General features: G+C 56.8%; 1 protein-coding gene across 1 annotated transcript in view; it reads left to right on the top strand.

The window, feature by feature from the left end:
- HSPG2 (heparan sulfate proteoglycan 2) overlaps positions 1-20,101 on the top strand; it is a 102,859-nt gene that overhangs the window by 72,029 nt on the left and 10,729 nt on the right. Inside the window, exons 53-80 of the mRNA XM_030805509.1 lie at positions 532-683; positions 770-902; positions 1,369-1,514; positions 1,678-1,813; positions 1,906-2,057; positions 3,111-3,246; positions 3,417-3,568; positions 4,360-4,498; positions 4,597-4,748; positions 5,296-5,431; positions 5,549-5,700; positions 5,897-6,035; positions 6,793-6,944; positions 7,137-7,284; positions 9,127-9,278; positions 9,978-10,119; positions 10,494-10,645; positions 11,035-11,176; positions 11,289-11,429; positions 11,758-11,892; positions 12,146-12,330; positions 13,632-13,827; positions 14,099-14,278; positions 14,565-14,825; positions 16,510-16,714; positions 17,880-17,977; positions 18,571-18,837; positions 19,898-20,007. Coding sequence (XP_030661369.1) covers positions 532-683; positions 770-902; positions 1,369-1,514; positions 1,678-1,813; positions 1,906-2,057; positions 3,111-3,246; positions 3,417-3,568; positions 4,360-4,498; positions 4,597-4,748; positions 5,296-5,431; positions 5,549-5,700; positions 5,897-6,035; positions 6,793-6,944; positions 7,137-7,284; positions 9,127-9,278; positions 9,978-10,119; positions 10,494-10,645; positions 11,035-11,176; positions 11,289-11,429; positions 11,758-11,892; positions 12,146-12,330; positions 13,632-13,827; positions 14,099-14,278; positions 14,565-14,825; positions 16,510-16,714; positions 17,880-17,977; positions 18,571-18,837; positions 19,898-20,007 — 4,391 coding nt within the window. The remainder of the gene's footprint in view (positions 1-531; positions 684-769; positions 903-1,368; positions 1,515-1,677; positions 1,814-1,905; positions 2,058-3,110; positions 3,247-3,416; positions 3,569-4,359; positions 4,499-4,596; positions 4,749-5,295; positions 5,432-5,548; positions 5,701-5,896; positions 6,036-6,792; positions 6,945-7,136; positions 7,285-9,126; positions 9,279-9,977; positions 10,120-10,493; positions 10,646-11,034; positions 11,177-11,288; positions 11,430-11,757; positions 11,893-12,145; positions 12,331-13,631; positions 13,828-14,098; positions 14,279-14,564; positions 14,826-16,509; positions 16,715-17,879; positions 17,978-18,570; positions 18,838-19,897; positions 20,008-20,101) is intronic.

Genomic DNA, 20,101 nt, shown 5'->3' with positions numbered 1-20,101 from the left:
GCTAATTTTTTGTATTTTTTTTAGTAGAGACGGGGTTTCACCATGTTAGCCAGGACGGTCTCGATCTCCTGACCTCGTGATCCACCCGTCTCGGCCTCCCAAAGTGCTGGGATTACAGGCATGAGCCACCGCGCCCGGCCAGTCATGGTGTGGTTTAAATGAGACAGTGTCTATGGAAAGTACTTGTGAGCACACGGAAGACGCCCTGTAGAAGGGAGGTGTCTCATTGTCATCCGCATCCTTGGGCACAGCCTGGGTAGTAAAGCTTGCTGGTTCCCTACAGGCCAGAGGAGCTCATCATCAAGAAGTCATGGGTGGGTCAATGGGCCTCCAGCTTGTGGTTAGAGGTTGGGAAGGGAAGAAGCCATATTCGGCTGGCCATGTGGAGGCAGAAGGGTGTGGCCCTAGTCCCAGAGAGGCCACCTGTTGGCTGTCCCCACTAGGGCCTGGTCACCGCCCAGAGCCTTCTGCCCCGGGGCTACAGGTTACAGCCCAAGAGTTCAGGCCTCTGAGCAGCCCCTCTGTGTCCAGTGCCCGGCAGCGCCCATCCCATCCGCATCGAGCCCTCCTCCTCACACGTGGCTGAAGGGCAGACCCTGGATCTCAACTGCGTGGTGCCCGGGCAGGCCCACGCCCAGGTCACGTGGCACAAGCGTGGGGGCAGCCTCCCTGCCCGGCACCAGGTATGGCAGCCCCCTGGGACCACCTTGCTGGAGGGGCTGGATGGGACTGTTCCAACCCCCTCCCGACCTACCCCATTTGCACACAGACCCACGGCTCGCTGCTGCGGCTGCACCAGGTGACCCCCGCTGACTCAGGCGAGTATGTGTGCCGTGTGGTGGGCACCTCCGGCCCCCTGGAGGCCTCAGTCCTGGTCACCATCGAAGCCTCTGTCATCCCTGGTGAGTGACTCCCAGTGACATGGAAAGCTGGAGGAGGCAGAGAGCCCTCCAGGGTGGTGAGATCCAAGGGACCCCTGTTGCCGATGGGGCAGGAAGCCCACACTGGAGCTGGCTGCAGGGCCCTGCCCAGGCAGACTCCACCTGTCGGAGTAACCACCGCCTTCCCATCACACTTCGCCTTGGCCACATGACTCCTCAGGCGTCCCCTCCCACCTCCTCTTCCTCTCTCCAAGCCTCCACTACCCTCATCTCTCTCACTTCCTCACTCCCCTCTGCAAGGCGTGGCCCATGCCCTGGTCCTCCCATCAGGGTTGCTGAGCTGAGGGCATCAAGTCCAGGCCCCCAGATGCCTGAAAACCTGGACCTGGCCTTGGAACCCTGGGCTGAGCTAGCTGCAGGGTGGGCAACCCCTGCCCTCTCATCTCAGGAGCATCTACAACTCTCATTCCCATCCCCACTGCGGCAGGACCTGTCCCACCTGTCAGGATCGAGTCTTCATCCTCCACAGTGGCCGAGGGGCAGACCCTGGATCTGAGCTGTGTGGTGGCAGGGCAGGCCCATGCCCAGGTCACATGGTACAAGCGTGGGGGCAGCCTCCCTGCCCGTCACCAGGTACAGGGCACCAGGAATGTGGGATGGGGCCATGGACAGTGGGTGGTAGGATCCTGGCCCCTAGGCTGAGGGGCTGGCACTTCCTAGATCGGGGGGACAGGGGTGGAGCATCTGCTGGCCTCCAGGAAGCCCCCCTCTCACACCTCTGCCCATGGCTGCCCAGGTTCGTGGCTCCCGCCTGTACATCTTCCAGGCCTCACCTGCCGATGCGGGACAGTACGTCTGCCGGGCCAGCAATGGCATGGAGGCCTCCATCACGGTCACAGTAACTGGGACCCAGGGGGCCAACTTAGCCTACCGTGAGTGGGGTCACCAGGCTGGGCTGGGATGCAGAAGACAGGCTGGGGCAGCTTCAGAGAACAGGGGTGAACGCTGACCATCTTATCCTCAGCTGCCGGCAGCACTCAGCCCATCCGCATTGAGCCCTCCTCCTCACAAGTGGCCGAAGGGCAGACCCTGGATCTGAACTGCGTGGTGCCCGGGCAGTCCCATGCCCAGGTCACATGGCACAAGCGTGGGGGCAGCCTCCCTGTCCGGCACCAGGTATAGGACTGGAGGACAGACAGGCCAAGAAGAGGAAGCAGGTCCCTGGGTGGCGGAGGTTATTGGGGGAGGGCTAGAGTCTCCCCTGAGATCAGGAAGCCCTGGACCCTATTGCACGGATGTATAGTGCAGTGGTTAGAACCCAGGATCTAGGACTGACTAACCTGGGTGTGAATTCTGGCTCCACCACTTAGCTTGTGACCTCAGACAAGTTACTTAACCTCTCTGTGCTATAGTTTCAGGGTCTATAAAATGGTAATAATAGTACGTACCAGCCAGGCACGGTGGCTCACACCTGTAATCCTAGCACTTTGGGAGGCTGAGGTGGGCAGATTGCCTGAGGTCGGGAGTTCGAGACCAGCCTGGCCAGTATGGTGAAACCCCATCTCTATTAAAAATATAAAAATTATCCGGGCATGGTGGCAGGCACCTGTAATCCCAGCTACTCGGGAAGCTGAGGCAGGAGAATTGCTTGAACCCGGGAGGCGGAGGCAGCAGTGAGCCAAGATCACGCCATTGCACTCCAGCCCGGGCAACAGAGCGAGACTCAGTCTCAAAAAAAAAAAAAAAAAAAAGTACGTACCTTACAGAATTATCTTAGAGATTAAAATATATGCAAAATTCTCAGAGCCTAGGCTCACAGAAAGTACTCTAAGCTGTTAATGTTACTATAATACCATTAGCTATTGTTGTTACCGTATTTTGTAGAATTTAGGATACCACTGATTACAAGATCCACTATGATTTTATGTACCTCTAAGAAAAAGCCTCCATTTGTAAGGTTGTTCATTGTAGATGCATCTTGATTTTGGAGACATTGAAATGTGTGTCTAGAATTGATGGGATGTGGTGTGAGTGTGTACCCAGCTCACTGGGGCTCCTCTGGTCGACCACCCCGCTCCTGGACAAGAGTCCCCCTTTCCCATGTGAGGGACAGGGAAAGTGATCCAGAGCTGATGGCCAGGCCTTGGGGGTCAGAGTGAGGCAGGGTTGCAGGTTATAGGAACAGGGGTCTCCTGAGGGCTCCCTCTGACTCACCCCCATTCTGGCCAGACCCACGGCTCCCTGCTGAGACTCTATCAAGTGTCTCCCGCCGACTCAGGCGAGTACGTGTGCCGAGTGTTGGGCAGCTCCGTGCCCCTAGAAGCCTCTGTCCTGGTCACCATTGAGCCTGCGGGCTCAGTGCCTGGTGAGTAGCTCTCAGGGAGGGCAGGGCTGGGGGCCCAGGGCGGGAGGCTCCCCGGTCTTGCAATGGCAGGATCAGGAGGCCAAGCCGCAGACTGCACCTGCCTAGAGAGCGGAAGCGCCATCTCATCTCACCTCACAGCCACCTATTGACCCTTTGCCCTCTGTCCCCAGCACTTGGGGTCACCCCCACAGTCCGGATCGAGTCATCATCTTCTCATGTGGCTGAAGGGCAGACCCTGGATCTGAACTGCCTCGTTGCTGGTCAGGCCCATGCCCAGGTTACATGGCACAAGCGTGGGGGCAGCCTCCCGGCCCGGCACCAGGTAGGAGGCAGGAGCTAAGGAAGCCTGAAGGACCCTGTAGCTGCAGTACAAGAGCATAGGCTTGACCAGGCGCGGTGGCTCATGCCTGTAATCCTAGCACTTTGGGAGGCCAAGGCGGGAGGATCACGAGGTCAGGAGTTCGAGACCAGCCTGACCAACATAATAAAACCCCCATCTCTACTAAAAATACACAAATTAGCTGGGTGTGGTGGTGTGCACCTGTAATCCCAGCTACTCAGGAGGCTGAGGCAGGAGAATCGCTTGAACCCGGGAGGCGGAGGTTGCAGTGAGCCAAGATTGTGCCATTGCACTCCAGCCTGGGCGACAGAGCAAGACTCCATCTCAAAAAAAAAAAAAAAAAAAAAAAAGAGTATAGGCTTTGAACTCAGGCATATTCGAGTTCAGACACTGTTCCGCCACTTGCATGCTGTGTGACTTTAGGCCAGTCACTTGCCACTTGATTCCTTGATTCCCTGACCTTCAGTGTCCTCGTCTGCCAAATGGGCTCATGCTGCCTACCTCATCTCCCCTGTAGCATGTCAACAAACACTGGTCTCCACTTTTCTCTGGTGCCAAGTGTCAGTCGTCCCTGGCATGAGTGAGGTGGGAGGCTAGACCCAGTCCTGACACTGGGGCGGGAGATAGCAAGGGAGAAGGTGGTTTCCCCTGAAAGAGTTTCCATCGAGTTCCAGGTGGCTGGGCTGGGAGTGGCACCAGGGAAGGGAACAGGAGCTTGGCGTGAGCCGCAGTGCCCAGCTCTGAGCCTGCCTCCTCCCCCCTGACCCTCCCAGGTTCATGGCTCGAGGCTACGGCTGCTCCAGGTGACCCCAGCTGACTCAGGGGAGTACGTATGCCGTGTGGTCGGCAGCTCAGGCACCCAGGAAGCCTCGGTCCTTGTCACCATCCAGCAGCGCCTTAGTGGCTCCCACTGTGAGTGTCTCAGGGGTCATGCAAATGGTGGAGGGCTGGGGGACCTCGACTGCACCCTCAGCAGCTCCCACACCCTGCCTTCCGTCTCGCCCTCCCAGCCCAGGGCGTGGCGTACCCCGTCCGCATCGAGTCCTCCTCAGCCTCACTGGCCAATGGACACACTCTGGACCTCAACTGCCTGGTTGCCAGCCAGGCTCCCCACACCATCACCTGGTATAAGCGTGGAGGCAGCTTACCCAGCCGGCACCAGGTACAGGGCCAGCAGGTGGGGAGGGCAAAAGCAGGGCACACCAGCCCCCAGTGGGAAGAGGGGGGACTCTCAGCACCTCACTCTGCTCATTCAGTCATTCAGCAAACATTGAGTATCCTTGCTGGATGGGTCCTAGACTGGTGCTGACAATACAGAAATAAGGCTCCCTGACTTCAGGGAGATTCACTTCTGCACCGAATCTCACTGAAAGGCTGCTCTGGGCCATGTCCTGTGTCTGACACTGAAGATTCCGGATGGAATAAGACAGGTGCCTGCTCTCAGGCAGCTCGCAGGCTGTGGGAGCCCCAGCAGGATACTGTGTCAACACTGCGGAGGGCCTTAACAGGCTTTCTGGAGGGGTGATGAAAGGCTAGACGTCCACCCCAGCCCAGAGACAGGCCACATGCCATGCTGGGAGCTTCACGAAGGCCACTGAGGAGGCAAGGCAGGGAGGCTCCCAGAGTCCAGGGGCAGCGGCAGCAGTGCCCAAGACGTGGAGGAGCTGCCCACACCTACTGCCACACCTCCTGCCACCTGCTTCCTGCAGATCGTGGGCTCCCGGCTGCGGATCCCTCAGGTGACTCCGGCAGACTCGGGCGAGTACGTGTGTCATGTCAGTAACGGTGCAGGCTCCCGGGAGACCTCGCTTATCGTCACCATCCAGGGCAGTGGCTCCTCCCACGGTGAGAGCACAGAGGGCAGGGGGTCCAGACAAGTGGCGCAGGGGGTGGCAGAGAGGTCCCCGGTGCCATCACTGTTACCTCACTCTGGCTGCGTGGTCCACACCCCTCTGTCCCCAGTGCCCAGCGTCTCCCCACCAATCAGGATCGAGTCCTCTTCCCCCACGGTGGTGGAAGGGCAGACCTTGGATCTGAACTGCGTGGTCGCCAGGCAGCCCCAGGCTATCATCACATGGTACAAGCGTGGGGGCAGCCTTCCCTCCCGACACCAGGTACAGAGTGGAGCCACGGCAGCGGGGGTGGAACCCTGGTCTCCTGGGGTGAGCAGAGCAGGTTCCCTATCTCACGGACTGGGCCCTGGGTAGACCGACAGCCGCCTCAACAGGCTCAGCAGGAAGGCCTGAGCCAGCTGGTGACCCCAGGGTCCCTCCACTCCCTCTCCCTCTCCTTCCCCATCCGCACACCCAGACCCATGGCTCCCACCTGCGGTTGCACCAAATGTCTGTGGCTGACTCGGGCGAGTATGTGTGCCGGGCCAACAACAACATCGATGCCCTGGAGGCCTCCATCGTCATCTCCGTCTCCCCTAGCACCGGCAGCCCCTCCGGTGAGTCTGCCCAGGAAAGGGACGAGGGATGCAGGCAACAGTGTTCCCTGGGGAGAAGGAACTTTCGGGTCAGAGTCCTCAGACCTGGTGGTACTCAGGCAAGGGCCAGCGGAAAGATGCGTGGGTTCAGTGGCTATGGCTACTCCATTTCTAACATTTCAAGTTCTCAATAGCCACATGTGGCTTGCAGCCACTGTCTTGACCTGTGCAGATAAAAAACATTTCCATCATCCCAGGAAGTTTATGAATTTTGTGAGGGTTAAGTGAGTTAGTGCATGTAATGTGCTTAGAGCAGTGCCTGGCATGCCGTAAGTGCTTTATAAGTGTTAACTATTATTATCATTTTTCTTTTTTTTTGAGAGGGAGTCTTGCTCTGTCACCCAGGCTGGAGTGCAGTGATGCGATCTCAACTCACTGCAACTTCCGCCTTCCAGGTTCAAGCGATTCTCCTGTCTCAGCATCCCGAGTAGCTGGGACTACAGGCACATGCCACCATGGCCGGCTAATTTTTGCATTTTTAGTAGAGACAGGATTTCACCATATTGGTCAGGCTAGTCTCAAACTCCTAACCTCAGGTCATCCACCCACCTCAGCCTCCCAAAGTGCTGGGATTACAGGCATGAGCCACCATGCCCGGCCAAGTGTTAACTATTAGTATTACTCTAGGGGGTGAGATTTTCTATGGCAGAGGGTCCCGCCAACCCTGTTCCCAAATCTGACAGTGGCGGAGCCAACTCACTGATCTCTGTTCCCCCAGCCCCTGGCAGTTCCATGCCCATCAGAATTGAGTCATCATCCTCACACGTGGCTGAAGGGCAGACCCTGGATCTGAACTGCGTGGTCCCTGGGCAGGCCCATGCCCAGGTCACTTGGCACAAGCGTGGGGGCAGCCTCCCCAGTCACCATCAGGTACGCAGCCAGCAGGAAATGGTGGGAGGGCCGCTGGATGTGGGGGCCCTGGCTAGCTCTGCCAGGAGGGAGACCTAGGAGCCCCCGTGGGGTGCAGTACCCACCTGTGTCAGAGGTTAGACTCTGGCGCCAGGCCTTCAATGGTTCCGGACTGGCACCTGACTCTGTTCCTCTGTCCCATCCCCTGTTCAGACCCACGGCTCACGGCTGCGGCTGCACCAGGTGTCCCCGGCCGACTCGGGTGAATATGTGTGTCGGGTGATGGGCAGCTCCGGCCCCCTGGAGGCCTCAGTCCTGGTCACCATTGAAGCCTCTGGCTCAAGTGCTGTCCACGTGCCCGGTGAGGGTCCCTGTGGTGGGACTGGGAGGCCGGAGGAGGGAGGAAGGGACAGAGACCAGTGGGCAGAACTGGGAGAAGGAAACACTTTCTGGCACTTGGCGAGAACTGCCCCTCTGATTCCAGACTTCACCCTCTGCCACCCGCACGGTCCCAGGACCAAGGAGCTGGCTCAGGTGGAGTGGCTCCTGTCCCTCTCCACAGCTTGCGAGCACAGGCTTTGGAGTCTGGCATCTGTGCATGAGTCCCAGCTCCTCTGGCCACACTGGGAGATGTTGCACAAGGGACCTCAGCTTTCCACGTGTCACTGTCCCTTATCTGTAAAGAAGGGGTAGTAGCGCTCTCGTACTCTACTATCTAATTATAGAGTCCCCAAAAGCCTGAGACTGCACCTCTGTGAGTATTGGAGGATGATTTACACATCTTTATCAGGGCCGGTGTGGTAGCTCACACCTGAATCCCAGCACTTTGGGAGGCTGAGGTGGGCAGATTGCCTGAGCTCATGAGTTCGAGACCAGTCTGGGTAACATGGTGAAACCCCATCTCTACTAAAAATACAAAAAATTACCTGGGCATGGTGGCACATACTGTTAGTCCTAGCTACTCGAGAGGCTGAAGCATGAGAATCACTTGAACCCAGGAGGCGGAGGTTGCAGTGAGCCGAGATTGCACCACTGCATTCCAGCCTGGGCAACAAAGTGAGACTCTGTTTCCAAAAATAAATAAATAAATAAATAAATAAATAAATAAATAAATAAACAAACAAACAAACATCTTTATTAGTACTGGTGGCATATAAGGGACAAAAAAACACATCAAGCCTGTCCTTATTTCTTGGAAATCTTTGCTTATGATGGGGCTAAGTAGTTAAGGTATTTTTTGTTTTGTTTTGTTTTGACACAGAGTCTCGCTCTGTTACCCAGGCTGGAGTGCAGTGGCGCGACCTCGGCTCACTGCAATCTCCGCCTCTGGGGTTCAAGCGATTCTCCTGCCTCAGCCTCCTGAGTAGCTGGGACTACAGGCATGCTCCTCCACACCCAGCTAATTTTTGTATTTTTAGTAGAGATGGGGTTTCACTGTGTTGGTCAGGCTGGTCTCGAACTCCTGACCTAGTGATCCGCTCGGCTCGGCCTCCCAAAGTGCTAGGATTACAGGCATGAGCCACCACTCCCAGCGTGTAGTTAAGGTTTTTTTTTAAAGTGAATCAGTTGAAAGGAAAATGTCCAGTAATTAATAGCACAGGGGACACATGCTATGCAGAAATCATGATAAGGGGACACGGATTGCTAAGTAGTAAACATGATCCAGCACTTTTTAGGTGTTGGACCCTATCATATTTACGCACATTAGTTCATTTTATCCTCACAACAGCCCTTTGAGGTAGATGGCATTGTTCGCTCCATTTTACAGATAGGGAAACTGAGACTCAGAGAGGTGAAGTTGTTTTCCAGAGGTCATAGAACTAATCAATGGCAGAGCTGGGATTTGAACCCAGGCAGTCTGGCCCCAGAGTCTGGGTTCTTAGCCACATTCTATCTGAGTTTGCCAAACATTAGTGGTCTAGTGGTCTGTGTGGAGGTGTCTAGACCTGAGCCCTGGCCCCACTGGTGCTGGGAGCATGGGAGGAGGAGGAGATGGTGGGGCCATTGCCTGGGGGCGGGGCTGGGGGAATGAGAAGTGCCTCCACCTCCCAGGCTAGCCCAGCTGCTCCAGGCCTCAATGGAATGGGAACGGAAAGAAGCCATGTCCCAAATGGCCTCTGGTCCTAACATCTGGGCCCCAGGGTAAGGGCTGAGGGCATCAGGGTAGGCATCTCAGCTCAATGACCTCTCCCCTGTGCCCCAGCCCCAGGCGGAGCCCCACCCATCCGCATCGAGACTTCCTCCTCCCGAGTGGCCGAAGGGCAGACCCTGGATCTGAAGTGCGTGGTGCCCGGGCAGGCCCACGCCCAGGTCATGTGGCACAAACGTGGAGGAAACCTCCCTGCCCGGCACCAGGTAAAGGAGCTGGAGAAGGATGCATGTGTCCTCCACACCCACAGCGGTCCTGTGTGAATCCAGCGCTGAAGGGAAAGTGGCCTCAGCAACCGGGGCTTGTGGGGAATGGCAGCAGGAGGTCACTGGAGTCAGGAAGTTGAGAGCGGGCTGGGCACAGCAGGGCCACCATCAGCCCCACAGCACCTTGGTGCAACATAGAAAAGGACATCTCTGGCCGGGCGCGGTGGCTCATGCCAGCACTTTGGGAGGCCGAGGCAGGTGGATCACTTGAGGTCAGGAGTTCAAAGCCAGCCTGGCCAACATGGCGAAACGAAAAATACAAAAATTGGCCAGGCATGGTGGCAGACGCCTGTAATCCCAGCTACTCAGGAGGCTGAGGCAGGAGAATCACTTGAACCCAGGAGGCAGAGGTTGCAGTGAGTCGAGATTGCACCACTGCACTCCAGCCTGGATGACAGAGCGAGACACTGTCTCAAAAAAGAAAGACAAGGACACCTGTTACTCAAGGCTCTTGACTTCCTCCTACCAGAAAAACCATCATAATAAACACGCCCTCCACAATGCAGACTGTCGAAGGGGCCCCTCCAACAGGACGCACCTACATATCTGTGCATGGCAGTCCCAGGGTGTGGGTACCAGAGGCCTGGGCATCTGAAGGCTCCCAGCTCACCTTCCCCACTCTCACCCCACCTTGGCCAGGTCCACGGCCCACTGCTGAGGCTGAACCAGGTGTCCCCGGCTGACTCTGGCGAGTACTCGTGCCAAGTGACCGGAAGCTCAGGCACCCTGGAGGCATCTGTCCTGGTCACAATTGAGCCCTCCAGCCCAGGACCCATTCCTGGTGAGTGATAGGGAGCAGTGGGCGATGCCAGAGCACAGGCACGGGGCCCCTTCCCGGCTCTGCTCCTCTCCTCTCTCCCAGCCGAGCACTTAATGTTGCCTGCGGGTGGGGTTTCCTGCCACAGAGGATCAAGCCAACCCAGGTGTTCCCAAGTCTGACGATGGTCCCATCCCCTCAACCGGGGGTCCCCAGCCCTGGGTTTCAGGAGGACCCTTGAGTCCCCAGGGAAAGGAGACCCTTCTTAGGTTCTATCAGCCACTCTCAAGCCACTGCACCCCCAGGACCAACTGGAGCTGGTCTTCACTGCCACCACCTTCAGCCCCTGCCTTGATCCCCAGAGCCTGGCCTCTCTCACCCACCCTCTGTGCCCACAGCTCCAGGACTGGCCCAGCCCATCTACATCGAGGCCTCCTCTTCACACGTGACTGAAGGGCAGACTCTGGATCTGAACTGTGTGGTGCCCGGGCAGGCCCATGCCCAGGTCACGTGGTACAAGCGCGGGGGCAGCCTCCCCGCCCGGCACCAGGTACAGGGGCCAGGATGGGGAGGATTCCAGGTCAGGCAAGGTTAGACCTGCAGTTGCTTTCTGCACCCAAACCTCATGCAAACGCCAGCCTGCTTGGGGACCCCAGGGGATAAAATACTTTTGGGGGACGAGTTCACCAGCCTGCAAATCAGGAGACCTGGGTTTTTCTCTTGGCTCTGCAGCTGAATCCTTTCCTAGGCCTCAGTTTCCTCCACTGTAAAGTTAGTGGGTCGGACCTCTAGAATTCTGTGAATGAAGCTTCCACCAGCCCTACCAGCTGGGACCACGAGCTTCCGAGAGAACTCTCGGGTACCGGCACAGTTAGGCTTGGGGACATTCCTTGTCCTGGGGACTTTGCCCTGATAACTGTCCGCTCACTGCTCTGACAGACCCATGGCTCCCAGCTGCGGCTCCACCACGTCTCCCCTGCCGACTCAGGCGAGTATGTGTGTCGTGCAGCCGGCGGCCCAAGCCCTGAGCAAGAGGCCTCCTTCACAGTCACCGTCCCACCCAGCGAGGGATCTTCCTACCGTGAGTATGGCAGATGCCGTGGGCAGGGGGGGAAGGGGAGGGCCCTGAAGCTGAGCCCACCCCTGCTGAGCCCACCCCTGCTGAGCCCAGCCCTCTGCCCCTTTGGCCCCAGGCCTTAGGAGCCCGGTCATCTCCATCGACCCACCCAGCAGCACCGTGCAGCAGGGCCAGGATGCCAGCTTCAAGTGCCTCATCCACGATGGGGCAGCCCCCATCAGCCTCGAGTGGAAGACCCGGAACCAGGAGCTGGAGGGTGAGTCAGGCTAGTGGGCGGGTGGGCAAGCTGGGGGCAGGCATGGGGGTGCCGTCATCCCCACTGAGCAAGGGTGGGGCAGAAGTCTGGACGCCCCACATTCATGGTGTGGCCCTGAGTAAGGCCCTTCCCATCCCTGTATGGCAAGAGCACTGGACCCAGGAGTTTCCAAGGCCTTTGTTACCTTCTGCTATCTGGGACTCCATGAGCTGGACACACCCAGGCCGGAGGGGTTGGGGGCGTGCGCCCAGGGGCACAGGCTGGCAGCACCAAAACACGAGAAGGACCAGGTCAATCCTCTCTCACCCTCCCCCATGCAACCTCACAGACAACGTCCACATCAGTCCCAATGGCTCCATCATCACCATTGTGGGCACCCGGCCCAGCAACCACGGTACCTACCGCTGCGTGGCCTCCAATGCCTACGGTGTGGCCCAGAGTGTGGTGAACCTCAGTGTGCAAGGTGAGGGGACAGTGACCCTGTGGGGCTCTGCCCTGTTTCCAGCCCTGATTCTCAGCTCAGAGCCTCCAAGTTTAAATCCGCCTTCCACCACTGAGTCTGTCTTGGGCATTCTCCCTCTCTGAGCCTCAGTTTCCATCTCAGTGCAGTGGGGAGACAGGTGCCCACCCAGCAGTTACTAAGCTGGAGGCCATGGCAGTGTGGGTGACCAGCACAGCCCTGCCTGTGTGTCAGTGGTTGTCATTCCTCCGCACAGGTCCCCCTACAGTGTCCGTGCTCCCCGAGGGCCCTGTGTGGGTGAAAGTGGGAAAGGCTGTCACCCTGGAGTGTGTCAGTGCCGGGGAGCCCCGCTCCTCTGCTCATTGGACCCGGATCAGCAGCACCCCTGCCAAGTTGGAGCAGCGGACATATGGGCTCATGGACAGCCACGCGGTGCTGCAGGTGAAGCCGGGGCTGGTGCCTCTCTGGGTCTGAGGCCCAGTCCAGGGCCCAGCCTTGAGCGGGTGCTTGGAGGAGATAGTAGTGGATGGGCAGGTGGTGATGAGTGGATGGAGAGAGGAAGGGAGGAATGGGGTGGGATGGGATGGGTGGATGGCGAATAGACTGGAAGATGAGAGGGAAGAGAGAAGGAAGGTGGGAGAAGGAGGAAAGAATGAGTGGGAGGGTGGGTCGAAGGCCAAGTGGATGGATGGACTAATGGGATGTCATGAGGGTGAGCCCTCAAGCAACCAGATGGGAGAGCTAAAAACCAAGGAAAGGGCCAGGCATGGTGGCATGTGCCTGTAATCCCAGCACTTTGGGAGGCCGAGGCAGGAAGATCACTTGAGCCCAAGAGTTTGAGACCAGCCTGGGAGGCCTAAATGGGTGGATCACCTGAGGTCAGGAGTTCGAGACCACCCTGGCCAACATGGTGAAACCCCGTCTCTACTAAAAATACAAAATTAGGCCGGACGCGGTGGCTCACACTTGTAATCCCAGCAATTTGGGAGGCTGAGGCGGGCGGATCACAAGGTCAGGAGATCGAGACCATCCTGGCTAACATGGTGAAGCCCCATCTCTACTAAAAATACAAAAAACTTAGCCAGGTGTGGTGGCGGGTGCCTGTAGTCCCAGCTACTCAGGAGGCTGAGGCAGAAGAATGGTGTGAACCTGGGAGGTGGAGCTTTCAGTGAGCAGAGATTGTGCCATTGCACTCCAGCCTGGGCGACAGAGCGAGACCCTCAAAAAAACAAACAAACAAACAAAATTAGCCGGTGTGGTGGCACACGCCTGTAGTCCCAGCTACTCGGGAGGCTGAGGCAGGAGAATTGCTTGAAACAGGGAGGCAGAGGCTGCAGTGAGCCGAGATAGCACCACTGCACTCCAGCCTGGACGAGACAGAGCAAGACTCCATCTCAAAATAAATAAATTAATTAAAAGAAAATAAAAAATTAGCCAGGCACGGCAGCACATACCTGTAGTCCCAGCTATTCAGGAGGCTGAGGCGAGAGGATTGCTTGAGCCCAGGAGGCAGAGGTTGCAATGAGCCAGATGGTGCCACTGCACTCCAACCTGGGCAACAGAGTAAGACCCTATCTCAAATAAATAAATAAATAAATAAATAAATAAATAAATAAATACATACATACATACATACATACCAAGGCAGGGTAGAGGAAATAGGGAAGACCAAGCCAGAGCTGGGGCTGACATCAGAGTCCCCACTCGGTCCCCGCATAACCAGCCTCCTTGCTTTCTCCCAGATTTCATCAGCTAAACCATCAGATGCGGGCACTTACGTGTGCCTTGCTCAGAATGCACTGGGCACAGCACAGAAGAAGGTGGAGGTGATCGTGGACACGGGCGCCATGGCCCCAGGGGCCCCTCAGGTCCAAGCTGAAGAAGCTGAGCTGACTGTGGAGGCTGGACACACGGCCACCTTGCGCTGCTCAGCCACAGGTGTGGCCAGGGGCAGGCATATAGGGCTGGCAGGGCAGGGATGCCCTGGGGTCTGAAATGTAGACACATGTGATCTAGAGATGATGTCATGCCCAGGGGTGGGGAGTACGGGGAGACTGTGTTGCTAGCATCCCCCAGTGATGGCCGAGGAACCCAGTTGGGGTCCCCATAGAGGGACAGCATCACCCAGGGCCCTTCCTCACTGCAGCCACCCTCTGCGGGTCCCTGAGGTAGCCCAGTGACTTCTGTCATCTTCCACTCAACTCCACAGGCAGCCCCACACCCACCATCCACTGGTCCAAGCTGCGTTCCCCACTTCCCTGGCAGCACCGGCTGGAAGGTGACACACTCATCATACCCCGGGTAGCCCAGCAGGACTCGGGCCAGTACATCTGCAATGCCACTAGCCCTGCCGGGCACGCTGAGGCCACCATCATCCTGCACGTGGAGAGTAAGGCCTCATCCCTTCTTTGTCTGCCCCAAATGGAGATCTGAGCCCCTCGACTAGGCTCCACCCCACACAGAACCCCAGGAACCCCATCCAGAGGTCTCCAGGCGCTGCAGGGTCCCGGAGCCTGCCCTGCCCGACACCCACACCCCCAACTAGGACCTTTGCTTTCCTTATCCCCAGTCCTCTGGGCTCACCATTCAGCTTCCCTGGACACCTGGATCCAACGACCTGCTGCCATTGTGACCTTTGCCCTCCCCCATCCTGACCTCTATGTCCCCCCACCCAGGCCCACCGTATGCCACCACGGTCCCAGAGCACGCTTCGGTGCAGGCAGGGGAGACGGTGCAGCTCCAGTGCCTGGCTCACGGGACACCCCCACTCACCTTCCAGTGGAGCCGCGTGGGCAGCAGCCTTCCTGGGAGGGCGACCGCCAGGAACGAGCTGCTGCACTTTGAGCGTGCAGCCCCTGAGGACTCAGGCCGCTACCGCTGCCGGGTCACCAACAAGGTGGGCTCAGCCGAGGCCTTTGCCCAGCTGCTCGTCCAAGGTAAGCAGCCCTGGCTCAGGGTGGAAGGGGGTCACCTTTCCTCTTGGCCCTTCGATGACCCAGCTAGGCAGACTCGGGTGGGAAGGCCTCCCTCCATAACCCACCTGGAATGCCCTCATCTGGGCCTGAGGCAGGCTTGCCTCCTCCAGGAAGCCCTCCATCACGTGTGCTCAGCTCCTCTAGCTCTCACGGCTGCTCCCCACCTTTGGCACAGCCCTGGCACTGCCAAAGGAAACCATTCTGTGTACATAAGCACCCCAGCCTGCCTCCCGTGCCAGGCAGTGAGAATGCTCAGGGCAGGGCCTGGACCCAGGCATCTCAGCAGCCCTGGGCTTAATTGAGGGCAATAAGGCCCAGGATGGGCTGGGTAAATGCTTGACAGGGACAACAGTGAATGAGTGACAGGAGCGCCCACCCCAGCACACCCAGGGCTGTGTGTGCTGGGTGAATCTTCAGAGAGCCCAGCATTTCCATGGCCTCCTGCATCAATGATACAAATGAGGGCTTTTGGACCACAAACTCTTTTTTTTTTTTTTTTTTGAGACGGAGTCTCGCTCTGTCACCCAGGCTGGAGTGCAGTGGCATGATCTCGGATCACTGCAACCTCCATCTCCCAGGTTCAAGCCTTTCTCGTGCCTCAGCCTCCTGAGTAGCTGGCACTACAGGCACATGCCACCACGCTTGGCTAATTTTTGTGTTTTTAGTAGAGAAGGGGGTTCGCCATGTTGGCCAGGCTGGTCTCGAACTCCTGACCTCAAGTGATCCACCCACCTCAGCCTCCCAAAGTGCTGGGATTACAGACGTGAGCCACCGTGCTCAGTCTGAGCCTCAGTTTCTTTATCTATAAAGTGGAGAGAGCAATGCCAACCACGCAGGCCGAGTTGGAAAGGTACACAGAGGTAAACACAGATGGAAAACTGTGGCTCACAGTAGGCATTTAGTAAATGGGGACAATATGCATCAGCCCCCGCCTCCCATCTGTCCCCCGCACGTGTAGGTGTCTTTGCCATGGCCAAGTCCCTGGATTCTCTTATTTAAACTGCAGGCAGAATAGGCTTTGCTGTCCTTCCTTAAAATGTCTGAGTCTGGCCGGGCGCGGTGGCTCACGCCTGTAACGCTGGCACCTTGGGAGGCCGAGGCAGGCGGATTGCCTGAGCTCAGGAGTTCGAGACCAGCCTGGGCTACATGGTGAAACCCTGTCTGTACTAAAATACAAAAAAAAAAAAAAAAATTAGCCGGGCGTGGTGGCACACCTGTAGTCCCAGCTACTCAGGAGGCTGAGGCAGGAGAATCGCTTGAACCCGGGAGGTGGGGGTTGCAGTGAGCTGAGATTGTGCCACTGCACTCCAGCCTGGGGACAGAGCAAAACTCCGTCTCAAAAAAAAAAAAAAAAAAAAAAAGTCTTGAGTCCTCCCACTCTTTTCGTGGCCTGCCCTCCCCACCCAGAAGCGAGGAGCTGTGGAGACAGAGCCCAGCACTCCACAGGCCCTTATCTGTGTTGGCGGAATGGCAGCTCTGTGTGCAGATGAATGAATCTGCCACTGAAGGGTCTTTTTTCCCTGGTCAGAGAGGCTGTCAGGAGAACATTCCTTGAATGTTGGGCTGGGGGTTTCCTGGGTCCCTGGAGGGGCATCAGGGACATCACACACACATAGACCTGCCGAACTCATACATGTCCCCGCAGGCCCTCCCGGCTCTCTCCCTGCCACCTCCATCCCAGCAGGGTCCACGCCCACCGTGCAGGTCACACCTCAGCTAGAGACCAAGAGCATTGGGGCCAGCGTTGAGTTCCACTGTGCTGTGCCCAGCGACCCGGGTACCCAGCTCCGTTGGTTCAAGGAAGGGGGTCAGCTGCCTCCGGGTCACAGCGTGCAAGATGGGGTGCTCCGGTGAGTGGGGCCGGGGGCAGGACTGGACTTGGGCAGCATAGCCCAAGGTTCACAGTGAGTAGAGTTAAAGCACCTGCCCCAGGGGGCGCAACATGAAGCACTGTCCTTGGACACATCACTTTACCTCTCTGAGCCTCAGTGTTCTCAGCTGTACAATGGGTTATATAAGACTGAATGAGGTCCAGGCACGGTGGCTCACGCCTGTAATCCCAGCACTTTGGGAGGCTGAGGTGGGCAGATCACCTGAGGTCAGGAGTTTGAGACCAGCCTGGCCAACATGGTGAAACCCTGCCTGTACTAAAAATACAAAAAATTACCTGAGTGTGGTGGTGGGCACCTGTAATCCCAACTACGCGGGAGGCTGAGGCAAGAGAATCGCTTGAACCCAGGAGGCGGAAGTTGCAGTGAGCCGAGATCGCACCATTGCACTCCAGCCTGGGCCACAAGAGCAAAACTCCATCTCAAAAAGAAAAAAGACTGAAAGGAGATTATCTAAAGCACTTGCACAGTGCTTGGTGCTTGGAAGGCCTTCAGTAAACAGTGGCCCATTCATATTTATTATTAGTGGAGGAAAGAGAACAGGCCCTGGGGCCAGAAATACACAAATGACCCCAGATCTCAGCTCTGCTATTTGACAACTGTGTAATCTTGAGCCCTAGACCATAAGGTCTTTGTCTAAAATGGGTGTGGTGCCCCCCAACCTGCCTGCCTACCTCTAGTGGTTATTGGGAAACTAGAATGCAACACTGCGTGCTGTTCCACATCAGTTTTTAACACCCACACAATCGCAAAGCATTCTTTTTTTTTTTTTTTCTTTTTGAGACAGAGTCTTACTCTGTCACCCAGGCTGGAGTGCAGTGGTGCGATCTCGGCTCACTGCAACCCTCTGCCTCCCAGGTTCAAGCGATTCTCGTGCCTCAGTCTCCGAGTATCTGGGATTACAGGCATGCGCCACCACGCCTGGCTAATTTTTGTATTTTTAGTAGAGACAAGGTTTCACCATGTTGGCCAGGCTGGTCTCGAGATCCTGATCTCAAGTGATCCGCCTGCCTCAGCCTCCCAAAGTGCTGGGATTACAGGCGTGAGCCACCACGCCTAGCCCAGTTGCAAAGCATTCTATCAGTTGTTTTCAACTCCCTGAGGTCTTATTATTTTTTCTTTATAGAATCCAGAACTTGGACCAGAGCTGCCAAGGGATGTATATTTGCCAAGCCCATGGACCTTGGGGGAAGGCCCAGGCCAGTGCCCAGCTGGTTGTCCAAGGTAGGAGGGTGGCTTCAGGCCTCTGCTAAGAGCAGGGAACAGAGATGAGAAAGGGAGAGAGGCACAGGGCCCAGACCCTGTTCCCCAGGAATCCCCCTAAATGTGTCAGAAGAAAGAGGATTATTCTATTTTGCCTTGCTTGTGTCTAGCATAGAGTAAAAGGGGCTTGATAAATATTTCAAGGGAGGGAAGAAGGATACGGGTGGAGTGTGTGAGTGCTCAGATGAACCGATGAAGATTGAATCAGTGTGAACCGGGCATGATGGAACACACCTGTAGTCCCAGCTACTCAGGAACCTAAGCTGGGAGCATTGCTTGAGCGCATGAGTTCTAGGCTGCAGTGAGCCATGATCACACCTGTGAATACAGCCAAGACCCTTTGTCTAAAAAAAAAAAGAAGTGGACACGTGAGTGAGTAAATGCATAAGACCTGACAAGTGAGTGTGTTTGTGAGTGAATGCATGAAAAAGTGAATGAGGAATGAATGAATGCTGGAGCTTCAGTGCTCACCTTTCCTTGGGCAGCCTATGGCCTCCCTCGGACCAGGCCTGCAGTGACTGATCTCACTGGACCTCCACCTCCCTCTTCCCCAGCCCTGCCCTCGGTGCTCATCAACATCCGGACCTCTGTGCAGACCGTGGTGGTCGGCCACGCCGTGGAGTTCGAATGCCTGGCACTGGGTGACCCCAAGCCTCAGGTGACATGGAGCAAAGTTGGAGGGCACCTGCGGCCAGGCATTGTGCAGAGCGGAGGCGTCGTCAGGATCGCCCACGTAGAGCTGGCTGACGCAGGACAGTATCGCTGTACTGCCACCAATGCAGCCGGCACCACACAATCCCATGTGCTGCTGCTTGTGCAAGGTGAAGGCCAGTGGGGACTTTGTTGGGGGACAGTGAGTGGGGCAGGGGCTTCTGCTGCTGCCATCTTCTGTCTGCCCGCTCTGCTCTTCCTTTCTGTTCGCTTGGGATCTTTTCCATTGTGTGTATTTTAGGGGCAGGTTTCATAACAGGTGGCAGCAGCAGGGGATAAAAGTGAGATTCCCCCAGGGCAGCCTGGAATGTACAGGGAGAGAGCTAGGCCATAGAGCATGAAGAAGAAAAAAGAAACCTTGTCCTCATCTGCAGGGAGTGCCTGCTCTGCTGGGAGAGACCTGCAGCATAGTCTGAGGGCAGAGACATAACCCAGACAACAAACAGACCTAATAGAGAGTAAAACAAGGACAACAGATGCAGGGCAGACACAAACACTGTGTGTTCTTTTTTTGTTTTTTTTTTGAGACGGAGTCTCGCTGTCACCCAGGCTGGAGTGCAGTGGCGCAATCTCGGCTCACTGCAAGCTCCGCCTCCCGCGTTCACGCCATTCTCCTGCCTCAGCCTCCTGAGTAGTTGGGACTACAGGCGCCCACCACCACGCCCGGCTAATTTTTGTATTTTTAGTAGAGACAGGGTTTCACCGTGTTAGCCAGGATGGTCTCGATCTCCTGACCTCGTGATCCGCCTGCCTCGGCCTCCCAAAGTGCTGGGATTACAGGCGTGAGCCACCGCGCCCGGCCCACTGTGTGTTCTTTAAAGGCACTTCCTTTTTACCCCAAGCCCTGTGACTTGCCTCCAAACTTTCTTACCTATACTGCCCCTAGTACGCACTTCTCACGTCCCCAAAGGGCTGCACAATTTTTTGCCCAGGCATGTTGAAGAGGTCTCAGGCTGTGGAGTGAAATGGATCTGGCCCTGAACCCTGACTCTGCCCAACCAGGAGCAAACAGCCACTTTTCCCCTCTAAGCCATGATTTCCTCATCTGTGAAATGGAATATAGTGGCTCCCTTCAAGGGGTGGTGTGAAGATGAAATGAATCAGGGTGCAGGCTGGGCACACATCTGTGTCTGTCATGTTGATGGCCTATGTCTCTTCCATGCCTCTCAGCCTTGCCCCAGATCTCAATGCCCCAAGAAGTCCGTGTGCCTGCTGGTTCTGCAGCTGTCTTCCCCTGCATAGCCTCAGGCTACCCTACTCCTGACATCAGCTGGACCAAGGTAAGTGCTGGAGAGGGAACCAGCAGGCATGCCTGAGGGGCTGGGACCAGGTCTGAAGCATCTCAGTGTCCTCAGGATGTGGCACAGGCTTGGC

The sequence above is a fragment of the Nomascus leucogenys genome, chromosome 24, assembly GCF_006542625.1.
Source record: "Nomascus leucogenys isolate Asia chromosome 24, Asia_NLE_v1, whole genome shotgun sequence".
Taxonomy (NCBI): domain Eukaryota; kingdom Metazoa; phylum Chordata; class Mammalia; order Primates; family Hylobatidae; genus Nomascus; species Nomascus leucogenys.
This window is presented reverse-complemented; position numbering and strand designations above follow the sequence as displayed.